Source organism: Eschrichtius robustus, chromosome 8 (genome assembly GCF_028021215.1).
Source record: "Eschrichtius robustus isolate mEscRob2 chromosome 8, mEscRob2.pri, whole genome shotgun sequence".
Classification (NCBI taxonomy): Eukaryota; Metazoa; Chordata; class Mammalia; order Artiodactyla; family Eschrichtiidae; genus Eschrichtius; species Eschrichtius robustus.
Window position 1 is genome coordinate 2,399,658 of NC_090831.1, and position 12,755 is coordinate 2,412,412.

The 12,755-nt window shown below is 48.9% G+C and overlaps 1 protein-coding gene across 1 annotated transcript in view; it reads left to right on the forward strand.

Annotated features, from left to right (window-relative positions):
* The window catches only part of SPMIP7 (sperm microtubule inner protein 7), a 57,342-nt gene extending 45,161 nt beyond the window's left edge, over nucleotides 1-12,181 (forward strand). The window contains exons 9-10 of the mRNA XM_068550330.1: nucleotides 7,068-7,175; nucleotides 12,058-12,181. Of these exons, the coding sequence (XP_068406431.1) occupies nucleotides 7,068-7,175; nucleotides 12,058-12,181 (232 nt within the window). The remainder of the gene's footprint in view (nucleotides 1-7,067; nucleotides 7,176-12,057) is intronic.
* Nucleotides 12,182-12,755: the final 574 nt, after the last annotated feature.

The window sequence follows — 12,755 nt, forward strand, 5'->3', positions numbered from 1 at the left end:
AACCCAGAAGTCATCACATCAGACTTCGTGCTTATCCTTTGCTTGCTTTGCTTGGTAGTTTGGCTACATATACTTGAATCTCTAAACAAAATGTTATGTCCTTTCCACAGCACCACACTGAGCAAAGTATAGAAGAATGCATACAACATGACGTCATTTGCATGAGGTCCAAAACCCAGAAACACGTAAATTTACTTTGTGCCCAGTAGAGTAGAGTACCATCCTATTCAAAAGCAAATATGACTCTTCCTTTGTTTCCTCATCTTAAACTTTCTTAAAGGGAAATATGTTTATGAGATCATCTTTAAGGTTCTCATAACCCATGACACTTAGGACAGACACTGTACCTGCCCCCTACTCCTTCAGTGGAAGCTGCATTTCAGACAGAGTCAAGGCTACTGCCTCTTGGGTTCAGGTGGTTGGAATCACCAATTTCCCCAAAGGGTAAATGTTTTCAAATTTTCCTCATTCATTGATTTTGTATTCTGGCCACCATGTCATTTGGCGTGCCCAATGTATTGGTGGTGATTATACTAATAGTTTTAAAAATAACTTTTAAAATTGTAGAACTGAATCTGATCATTATAGAAAAAAAGTACGGAAAAAATTAATAACAATAAAAATATAACTAAACTTTTACACAGAAACATAGGCATTATTAATATTTTGACATATTTCCATCTGTCATCCTGAATCTTGTTTGTGTATATTTATATAGCTATGATCACGCTACATATATAATCTTTACTACCTTAACATTGCTACATCATCATGGGTACATGTTATTATGAACTCATCAGGATTTTTTATTTGTGTAGATGTACTGTCATTGACTAGTTCGCTTAGGTTACAAACGTAAACTCTTTCCATTTTTTGCTATGATAAATAATGCTGTCAAACACTTTTTAAGTGAATCTTCTTCTAATTTGGAGTTATTTACTTAAGGGAGACTCCTTGAGATGGATTATGAGGTCAAAATATATAAACATTCTTAAGCATGTTGCAAAATCCTTTCCTGGAAGTATTATAAAAATTTACAGTGGAACCAGAGTTCATGTCCAATGTGTATGCACACACACTTTCAATGCTAGCCCTAAAGCTCACCAAATAGCATATTCTTTCCTTCCAAATGTGTTTATTATAAAAACAATTCAAATATGTTTGTCAAAAGTAGAATGCCTCTTTCATTTTCAGGGCCAGTATTGAAAAGTGATGTATGTTTTAGACTTTACCGCCAAACGTGCATGGATTTCTGCCTGTAGGTAGCTGCATGTTGCTGTGTGTGCATGTGTGTGTGGGGCGGTGTTGGGTTGACAGGTGCAATGGACATTTTCCCAGGCTCTACGCAGGGCTATGAAATCTTTTTTAACGGCTGCGTGATATTCCACTACAAGCTATATCATAGTTTACGTAGGCCAAGTAGTTACTAAAATCTTTCCTATTGTGAAAAAAATACAGCAATAAACATACTCCACATATATCTTTGCACAGTTTTATGCATCCATTTCTGTAGAACAAATCCTTAAAAGCAGAATTGTTGCATGAGTTTTCTCATTAAAATTAATAAAATATTTTCTGATTTGGTAGTGATGCCCAGTTATTAAAAGATATTTAGAGTTAAGGAACTCAAGACATTAGTTCAGTTTCCACTGAGGTTCCTAACTTCTAACTTGGGCCTAGTTTAGGAACTAGAATCCACAGTATCCATTGGCTTCAACAGTTCTTGAAGCTCAGGCACTGAGTAGGAATTCCAAAAAAAAAAAAAAAAAAGATAAAAAGTCAATCCTCACTTACAATCTGTGTCAAGCAAACAAGGTAAGACTAATGTAGGAATTTCCTCTCCCCCATTTTTTTCCAAATCTGTTTTTTCATCCTACTTTTAAATACTAGAGCCATATTCTTTGCAAGAGCTTATTATAAAATGAGATGGAAGAGAAGTTTGTTTTCTGTTCGTAATTATTTTGTGGCCCACATTGTTTCAAAATGCCTGGCATTCAGGAGTCATCAGTGCAAAGTGCCTGATTATAGAATGATGTGTAACAGCAGATCTGTGCAGACTCAGGATCCAAAAGCATGGAACCTTGCCCTTTCCTAAGAAAAGGGGGAGTGTTTTTCTTTTGCCACGGACCACGTGGGCTCTCACATATGCGCGTCTCAGCTGGTCCAGCCCCTCCCTTTACCAACGAGGACACTGGGGCTTGAGCAGGAAAGAAGCACGTCCAGGTGACAGAGCAGAGGCTGCACCCTCCGACCCCGTACCCGGTGCTTTCCAGACACTGTTTGCCGATTGGTTTCCCAAACCAGCCTGGCGCCTCCACCGTGCTGTCTTCCACTAAATCATAATGTTTTATTTCAGGACTTCACCCAGTTTCGTATTCACTGTGCCTTTACCTCTGTCGTCTCTCTGATGAAGCACTTGCAAATAATGAGTAATTGTCCAAAGTGACCTCCAGGCACCCCTGGGCCAAGGCCTGAGATGGAAGAAGGGGCCGCCCTGCCCGTCCCCGGGTGTGCTGCACCTTTAACAAACTCTGACCACAAGGCAGGTTCAAGATGGGCTATGAATAGCAGTTCCTTACACTAGCCCACACTTCTGCCTTTTCTGAGAACTTTCACATCGACTCTCTCATTTGTTTTTCAAAGCAGTGTGATGAAGCCAGAGGTGCGGGAATAGGTTCTCTCCCCACTTTACAGATGAGGAGGTTGAGGCAGAGTAAATTATGTAAGAGCCTCAGGTACTCATTCCATGAGCAGTTAGGAGAACAGCCCCAGTCCCCAGGGCAGCCTCTGGCCAGTGAGTGCTTCCTGGGCGTCAACCCTGCTCTGATGGGGCTGTCGGCTCCTTTCTGTGTCCCCTCCCAGATGCAAGAGGTGAAGGTTCCCTGAGAACAGAGGGAGAAAAACATATCCTCTAGAGCATGATGATGGTAGGAGTGAAACTAATTCCTGAGCAGATCCTGGGGATCTTACCACATCTTACCACATTCAGGGAAGCAGCCCAGTGGCCAAAGTGACTCTGGTCTTATTTAGATTTCTCACAGAACGATCAGCAAACCAGTCACAGCTCACAGGCCCTCCTTCCCCTCAGCTGTGCCCCCTCAGCCTTCCCAGGCCTGCCTCCTTCTCTGTCCACACATGCACTAGGCCAGCACTTGGCCCGGCTAACACGGCCCCCCGCCCCCTGCAAGGGAGCTGCAAATCCCCCCACCCTTGACTTGGGCAGAGGTGGGTCAGAAAGCTCCCATCCTGTGTCCAGGGTCACAGGGCTGGCGGGGGCAGCCCTGAAGGCCGATGCCAGCCCTCGGACACTCTGAGCCCACGCCTCCCTCTGTGTCCCTCTCACACCCTCCGGCTCTTACTGTGCATCAGTGATCTTTGCCCCACTTGGGTTCTGTAAACCTCTAGTTGTGCATTTAAAAACTTTACTCCTTAATGTGAAAGCTGTCAGGAGTCAGGCCTGTTTGAGTTCTGCTAGATCTGTACCTGACACAGAATAGCTCTCAATAAACGAGGGTCCAAGTGACTTGAACTTGCACTACACCCGCACCCTGAACAATGTCGACCACCCCGACCCAGCACAGCTCTCCCGGCTCGGCTGGCAGTCTGGGTGTCAGGGCCTTCTGGGTCGGGTCAGTTCCGCCACCTGCCAGCTCGGTTGTCTCTGGGCACATGACTTAGACTTTTTCTGAGGCCCCAGTGCCTGCATCTATGAAATGGGCATGATACCAGGACCAGCGACCCAGAGTGTTGGGAGATTAAATCAGTCAACTCATGTTAAGTGTCATAAAGGGCGCACAATCAGTGAGGATTTGTCAGGCCTGTGGTACAGAGAAAGAACGTGTGCACACTGGAATTCTAATCCACGTATGCATGACCTATAGTCTACATATAACACGGTTTTCTCCATGTTTTCTTTATTTTCTATTTAGCTTTTCATTACACACCATCTGGGCTCCCTCCTTCTAACTGATTTACTAAAGTTCCTTATGTTTCTCAAGTTATTTAATTTCTATTTTATTATGCTTTGCTGAGCAAAACCAATTAGTTGTAAACTTAGGCAACAATTTATTCAAATTTACCCATTAGTGAACCAACTCTAGGTTTATTTTGGGAATTGCGTACCAGAGAAGGTGTTCAAAAGACTAGCAGCTATGGAACAAAGGCAAACGTGAAGACTTCGCTTATTTTCAAATGGTTTCCTGTTTCTCTCGCTTTCCTTCAATGGGGGAGTGGGTTTGAACGTACAACTGCTCTGGAAATTCTCTTAGAGCCTGTACATCTCAGTGTCTTTAATATCTTTGTTTCTTCCATCTGAAAAACCGTGTCACCCATCAGCCGCAGGTCTGCAGAGTGTCCCCCAGAGACTATTCTCCTCTTGATATAAGGTCAACATGTTGCACTTAAGATGGAAAAAAGTCCCCCTGTGATGTCCCTGCCAAAGGGTTAAATGGAATAGATTTTAGAAGCAGCGTGGGTGAGGACTTTCGTTTTCAAATATGTGGCAGTTTATTATGCAACTGAATTCATTTCTCAGGCCTAAGCAGCTTCTCTTTAATCCAGTCCACTAGTGCATGGGTGCTATTTTTAGATATGATGTAATATAATATCATTATTATAACGTAATGTATAATACCGTTTAACATCAATAACCTGTATGCCACAAAGCACATATAGTGGGGCGGCGTTTTATATCAAGCCCTTCTTGTGATTGACACATCACTTGTTTCCACCTTTGACTTCTTAACTGCTCTGATGGAAGGTTATGACTTCAGAGACATTTTCATTCTGCAGGTGTTTTAGGGGCAGTGGAAAAAACTTCTCACGCAGAGGAAGGGGATTTCCTTTGTAACATGCATGGAAGCTTTAATGAATGTTTGGGGAGAGACATGACACATGAATGATTTTGCCCCATTTTTTGTTACCTCTCTGACATACAGCTGCAATTCTTTAAGAAAATTCCAAGAAACCCTGAAGGGGCCTGCCTGGAATTGGACAGCAGTGGTTTACTCACCCAGGTCCCTGCAACAAACCTGAAACAGAGACTTCCAAACTTGGCTGCCCACGGGAGTTATCTGGAGAGATTAAAAACCCCAATTCCCAGGTTACACCGCTTGCCAATTAAATCAGAATGTCTGGGGGTAGGAGTAAGGCATCAGTACCTTTTAAAAATCCCCGTGAGTTGTCAGGGCGCAGCAGCGTTTGGAAACCACTGTCTGTCTTCACCTCTCTCAAGCTGCCTGTCCTGGACGAACTGCATTCTTTGCCTGCCAGGCTCCTATTTTGTACAGTTCTTATTTCTTTAAAATCTTATATGCTCAATTAATTGAGCACCTACTAAGTGCTAAAGACTTGCCAGTTGCTTCCACCTTCACTGAATCCCTTTGACCCCCAGGGTCCTGGGAGGCCACGTGTGCTCTCAGGCTGCAGCTGACCGAGACAAGGACAATCTCACAGCTGGCGAAGAGGTCCAGGCAGGCCTGGCTCCCTGATTTTCCTGGCCTCACAGGATCCATTGACTTGCACTGCTTACTCTGCTGTTGCCCTTGATGTGCTTGCCCTTCACTTTGTCTGCATCGGGGTCCCCTGTTTTATTGCCTGCAAGCCAGCTAGTCGTAGACGGATGCGCTTGGAAGAGACACGGGACTTTATTGGTGCAATTCCTACCTGATACGTCATTTCCCCTAACGTGCTGATGCCAGGGGCACATCATCCGTGCCCAGAAGGACACCAGAGGACCTGCCTGCCCACAGGCACAAGTAGACTCTGGCCTCCCTCCTGCCCATGCCCTTGAGCTTGGTACTGTCACCCCTCTCGTAGCTGAGGCCCAGATTTGCGCCCCGGCCCCTGAGCCCACCCCGTTCGTTGCCCCGCCCGCCGCTGTCGGCCGGTCCCTGACTCTGTACGGAGCAGCCTGAAGCCTGAAGCGCCGCAGTCTGAAAATTCCTCCTGCGGTCAGTGGTGCTTGGAGGATTCCTGGGCTTACTGGATGTGTGGAAAGCACGGGCCGAAACCAGGGGACCCTCAGAGGAGCCGTCCCTCTGCCTTCCGTGGGCGCTCGGTCCTTGCTGCTCTTGCCTTGCGTCTGGGCCTCCATCGAGGATAAGGACCCTCGCCAGAGGGATGCCGCGCTCCCGAGGAGGGGCCATGGGGCGGCCAGGGCAAGCTGAGCCCTGGCCCTCTCCTTGCCGCGGCGCCAAGAGGACCCTGAGAGCTGAGCTTCACAAAGATGGGTGTCATCTGAGGGAGCCTTGTGATTTGCAGAGAGCGTGTCCTTGCTCTTTGAAAATAGTCTCAAGCTCACATTCTTCCTCGCACCTGAGGACAAGGCTGCATGCCTTCAGCAGCACTGGGACGGGGCCCACCTCTTCCTCAGGAAATAATCCATGGAAAGGGCTGTATATGCTGTAAGAATGGCAGAAACAGTACTTATTATTCACACTTCTCTGAATTACCCATTAAAATATTTCTCTTGGACGTTTGCTTGCCTTTATAGAGAGGGATTTTATACCCACCCTGAAAAACCCTGCCAGACCTTCTTGTGTTTTTCTTTTACTCTCTCTCTCTCTCTGGAGGGGAAAAGGACCAGGGAAACAGAGGAGTAAGTGGAATTGAGTTAAATTTGTGCAATTTCAGGAAATTATATGAAATCAGTACTTTAACGGTGGCAAGAAATAAATACTATTTAAAAATCACAGTTGTGACTGATATTGGAGTTGGTGTCACAGAGCTCCGTGTGGGAGCCAGGTCCACTCTTTGGTAGGGAAAACCTGTCCGCCTTCATTAGAAAACAGAGCTCAGCTGTGAATCACGTATGTAAAACGCATGCAAATTGAAACAGTAGAAAAACATGGACCTGAAGTTTCTTTAGTCCTAGAGCAGGGCTGTCATCTGCACATCTCTGCCCCCTGCCTGCACACTTTCCTGTCTGGCAGCCAGATTCCCAGACCTGACGTGGGACAAAAGCTTTAGACTGCATCCTCCTTTATGTCTTCATAGTTGGGTGCTGGTGACCATGACTATTTCACAGATTGTTATTTTCCTTTCCTTCCTTGCCCTCTTTCCTTTAGCTCTGCAAATATTCCAGGATACACCGGTAAGGTTCATTTCACAGCCACCCATCCAGCAAATTCTGATCATCCATCAACGACCCTCTCGCCGGATTCAGGAGTGCACCAGTAAGTATGAGTCCTATTACTCAGCGCGCGCTCAGATACGCGGTGGGGAGGTGTCCTAATGATGCTTATCCCATCAAAGAGCGATTCAGTACTAAGAGTAAATTTACGTTGTTTAAAAAATAGGGTGTCGAGTCCAAAAAGACAGAAGAGTTCATTCCCCACTGTTGTTGCTCCAAGGAGCTTATGAAGGTATTTAATGCATCTTAGGTGGATGACATCTTCGCCTCTTGGGCTCAGCTCTGCATACACATCCCCCTTCTGCATTATCCTCAGCACACGCGTGGAACACAGAGCACGAGACACGTATTCACTTGTGAATAGCCACCTTACTTTTCACAAAAGACAGCATTCGGTTGAAAGCCATATATATTTCTAAACACTGTTTTGCAAATTGAAAACAGGAGACATCTGATGGGAGTTTAGCGCAGACCCCGTGTTTTGAAGCTGCCAGTGAGAAGCGGCGCATTACTGCTCATTATACCTCAAATTTGAAAGCATCTGATGGACGTCCTGGCCTTGCAAATAAGATGACACAGCTCTGAAGATGCAAATGCAGGGTCCAGAGGCCGGCCCCGTGCCAGTAAATAAGCTCTCGCGGTGGGTCGGTGGGTGTGCATCTGGGAGGGGGACCGACGCAGCCTCCCGCCTCCATGGGTGCCTTTTCTCCTTTTTGGTGGAGAATCCACTCATTCCTGAAACATTCATTGAGCACCCACCCTGGGCCAGGCACTGCTGAAGGCTCTGTGCTCACAGGGTTGAGCAGGAAAGCTCCAGGCTCTCAGGAAACTACGTTCTGGTGTGAAAGACAGAAGCAAAGAGGCACACAAGTATCTGAAGAAATGAATTAAAACGATTTTGGAGAGAGACACATGCTGTGCAGAAGAAAAGGCAGGGTGAAGTCGGAGAGAGAGCCTGGGCAGGGACCAAGGAAGCTGGGCGGTCAGGGGGGCTGGTGGGTGCTGACCTTCAGGCAGAGTCCGAGCTCCTGCCTTGATGGGCTTCCTGATCATCCCGAGAGGCAGGATATGGCGGGGCCTCGTGGACCTCGGCCCGCGGTTCATACATCAGTTCACTAGTCGTACACTCGTGTGCGTGTGGTTCGTTCATATGTTCTTTCTTTGTGTCAACAAATGTTTACGGTGCCAGGAATTCGCAAGAGTTAGACCCAGTTTGCAAGGAGCTCCCAGTCTAGTGGTGAGCCAGGGATAAACAGTTACTCTGGAGGGTGCCCAGTGTTGTCATAGTGACAGTCACTTAACAGCTGAGGGCTTCTGGGACGCTGCCGTGTAAGGACTGACTGGTCTCATCAACCCTGTGACCCTGTGAGGAAGGTCTCTTGTTTTCCCATTTGACAGGTAAGGAAACTGAGGCTGCAGGCCAGCAGGGCATCGGAGTGGGTGCAGCAAAGGCTTCACGGAGGGAGGAGGTGGTCCACACCGTGATTCTTGGGGCAGTGGGCTTCGTCTCACAGATACCCGAGGGCAGGCCTCTGCCTGCCCCAGGCAGCCCTCATCGCGCGGCCGTGGGGTCTTAGGGAGGCAGCTCTCAGGCCACCGCCCGCCGCCGTGTGAACTGGGTGTAGAGAGCCGCATGGTAAGGGCAGTGACCGCAGGACAACGGGGCACGTCGTCAACTGAGCTTAGCTCTGACAGTTTGACAACTGGCCGGCAACTCTGGGCCACCCGGTGGGAAACATTTTAAAGAAGGTCATTGGCTTTCTAGGCTGGTGTTTTGCATTCAGTCCGTTTTCTCTCAAGACACATTGTCAAACGTCACACAAATTCCAAAGGATGGGCTGGTAGAAATTTAGACATAGTATTTTACTTCCTCTGAAGGACCTAAAGAAACAACGTCAAAATTAAATGCATCCTTATATCTGTCATTTAGACTTATTGCCCAGAAGAGCTAGGGTAACGCCCTGCGTCTGGGCAATTCACGATGGAGGATGGACCAAACTCGAGGATACTTTTTCTGGCAAATGCAGCCGGTTCTCACCCGTCGCCGTTTTTGTCCACAGCCCATCTTCTCACCCCAAATCTCTCAGATCTCGTCCCCGACAGCCTCGTGGTCTGGCGTGTTTCTGCAGCCACGTGAGCTAGCGGTCCAAAGTCCCTAATATATTTCAGAGGTATCTTTATTCCTACGTGGGAAAATAGCCTCCACCGCTACTACTCCTGTTCCTACTGTGATCACTGCTGCTACTTGAGAAAAGAGCCTGAGTCTTTAGGCCATTTGTGGTAATGGCCACAGCAGCAGATTCAGGCTGGTTGCTGACCCCTGGCAGCCCCGCACTCACCCCACACATACTGCACACACAGCTGTCACCTGCCGTCCCAGAGTGGGGACCAAGGACCCGTGGAGCTGTCTTCTCCGGGGTTCTCATTCTCAGGGTGCACAGCAGCTCTGGAAACACAGGCAGTGGCAGCGATACACGTGTCACCCACTATGTGACATGAAATGACGGACTTGTGTTGGGCTGGGAGCCCAGATCGCCCCTGCGTCGCCCCAAACGAGGGCTCTTGACGTGGCAGCGGGGCTCTGTGGTGAGAATGCACAGGGGGTACGTAGATTTTTAAAAGCACTCTGCTGACACAGGCCAGCGACCTGCAGCAGGGCGGCCAGTGGTCTGCACCTGTCCTGGCCCCTGTGATCAGAAAAAGTCAGGTCTCTGAGGTTCTCCGTGGTGAAGTAGTGCCTCTGATTTTTTGTGACACTACATTTAATGTGTTTTTGTTGTCGTTGTTTTGCTTTTCTCTTTGCTAAAAATTTCCAGCGACCGTGAGAGTCTGAGTCTCTGTCTGATGAGAATCATGAGACCTTAGTGAGCTGACTGCCTCCCGATCCCCTTTGTTTCTCCCGCTGTTCCTGAGAAGCCACCTGCCCAGGGCCTGCCCAGGGCCTGCCCTGGGTGCTCCGGAGTGCCAGCCGCCGATGCGCCCCCTCGCGGCTCTCCTTCCATGGAAAGCTGGCTCCACCCCGTGGTGGCAGCAGCCCTTCTCCTTCCCCCGCAGAGGGGCCCCCCTGCTGCTCACCAGGCCCCTGGCCTACCTGCTCCGGTGGACCACCACCCGCGTGTCCTCCCCCCACTTCAGAATCACTACTCCCACCACTACTTCTGTTTCCTTCTTCCCAGAAAGACAAGCTCTCACGTGCCTCAGTGGTTCTTCCTTCCCTGTGAGCTCCGGCTCCCCTTCAGCCCTGTTCCCTCCCTGCTGGCTGGCCAGGCCCAGGGCCTCCCTACTGGAGACTCAGACCTTCCCCTCGAGCAGCCGTCCTGCTTCTCCCTCTCCTCCCGGTCACTTCTAAGCCTCTTTAAGAAGCGAGCAGCCACCCTGCCCTCCCTCGCTGCTCCACGCCCTCCCAGCCCTCTCCCTCCTCCAGCTCTCGGCTCTCCTCTCGCAGTCACATGAAAAGCTCCCACAGGACAACCGGGGGAGGGACTGAGGGCCCCTCTTCCCGCCCAGGGCAAGAACGGCGCACTTGCGGTGGAGTTTGTGGCCGATGGGCCACAGTGGTGGTTTGGGGTTGAGCGGCTTAGGCCTTGAATGTCAATGCCAAGGGAGGGAGGGCCATGCGGTCCCCATAACACATGCTGAGGGTGGTGTGCAGGACACCAGCAGTGCCCTAGGATGGGTATTGCTGAGAGGAGATGCAAAGGAGCAAGGAAGGGGTTATGGGACAGGGGTTCAAGGTGGGGAGACGGGGGTGCAGGAGATGGGTCAGAGGGATGCTGTGAGTCCCCAGGTCTGAAGGTAAGGGCGTCCACTCCTGTTTCCACCGCAGCTCAGTGTTTCCTGTGCATCCCTCACACCGGAATTCAACCTTCACAGAAGCAGGTGTTCTCATTTCAACAGCCTTTTTTCACAACATAATAAAAAAATATTGTTACTTCATGATAATCACAGTGTAAAAACAGCGTGCTTGAGATTCATTTGCCGTGTCCTCTGTAACTTCTGCCACATACGAGCATCGCGGTGTGTGTGTGTGATTCAAGTAGCAGCAAATTCATGGAAGAATTGCTACAGGCTGTGTGCAGCTGTTCAAGAGAGATGGCATGACCCAGGTCCATGCTGAGGTGGACACCTCTGGACACAAAAGTGTTTGGAAAGCACCATTTGCATACATAGTATTCTACATTTTCACGGTTATTTCCTTTCTGTTAATTCTCACCAGAAACTTGGTTGGGCATCATTTCCATTGGAGAGATGAGAAGACTAAGGTGTGGGTTGAGAGCATCGTGAGGGAGCCACCAGGGTACCCCACCTGCAGGGTGAAGCCAGCTCTCAGCCCTGCACGTGGCCCCTCCCGCCTCTGCCCTTGTCTCCCTCTCCCCCTCCCAGCCCTGCCCGCATGCTCCACGCCCTCCCACCTTCCTGTCTCCCTGAACTCTGACCTTTGCACCAGCTGGCCTTTACCGTGACCCTCCTGATTCCTCCCTGACATAGACGCTGGGTGGATGTCCTTCCCCAACCCAGAAAGGTGACTCTACCTCTGGGCGCCCTCACACCCTGAGCCCACCCCCACGGAGGCTTTGTGTGGTAGCCCTGGGTTATTCAGCTGCCTCTCTGCAGCCTCACCTCCTTTTGTCTGTATTTTCTGTATTCTTAGCACCTACTGTAATTCTAGGCACAAAGTAGATTTTCAGTCAATGAAACTGATGGCAATATAATGCATAGAATGCAATCAATGAACTGAATGCAAATAAATGAAATAAAGGAAACAATACACACAAGGACTAACCATTTTCTTTCTGTTCTGTGCTTCTCCTTTCTCTCTCCTCCCCACCCCCGCCCCGACGTGTGTATCATTAGTTGGAGGATAGATGAGGTTACATGCTTTTATTTTATTTTATGTGTCTTTTTTCCCCTCCATTCTGTTACAGCATCTTACGGAGAGAAATGGCTGTTGACCTCTTCCGTCACCAGGGGCCACTGTCTAGAATGGTCACAACTGTGAAACCCTACAACCCCTTCAATAAGAAGGAAAAGGAAACTGTAGGCTACTGAAAGCGACCTGCCCTGAGTGACACCTGAGCCTTGGGGAGGCGCCACGCACAGTACAATGGGGAAATAAAAGAAATCAAATAAAGCATGTTCCCAGTGCGTCTGTACAAATTGGACAAGGTTTCGTGGTGCCAAGGTCTTCTGGAAGCCCCCAGCAGCAGAGGTGTTATTTTAGAATATTCCTCTTTAGAGTTGGAATGCCAGGCTACCTAGAGGTCTGGGGTTCATGTGGGGATTATAACTGTGGAGCCTAGATCACAGATTCTATGATCACAGATTATCCCGTCCAAGGCCCGTATGCTGTCGATGAGAAAACTGAATATGAAGAGAGAAAGTGGCATTCTTTTCACACAGAGCGTATCACATGGGGACAGCGCCTGTGATACAGAAGACAAAAGCCGGCCTTTGCCTGGCTCCAGTGTTTCTCTTTCTGAGAGACAGGCGTACCCCAGGCTCCATGAGGGTCTGAGGCAGGAGTGACCACACATAACCACATTAGGGTCAGCGTGTGGCCTGGCTGGGCCGTGAGCAAGTGGAGCTCCAGCTCCAGAATCTCTCAGGCATGGATGCGGGCTGT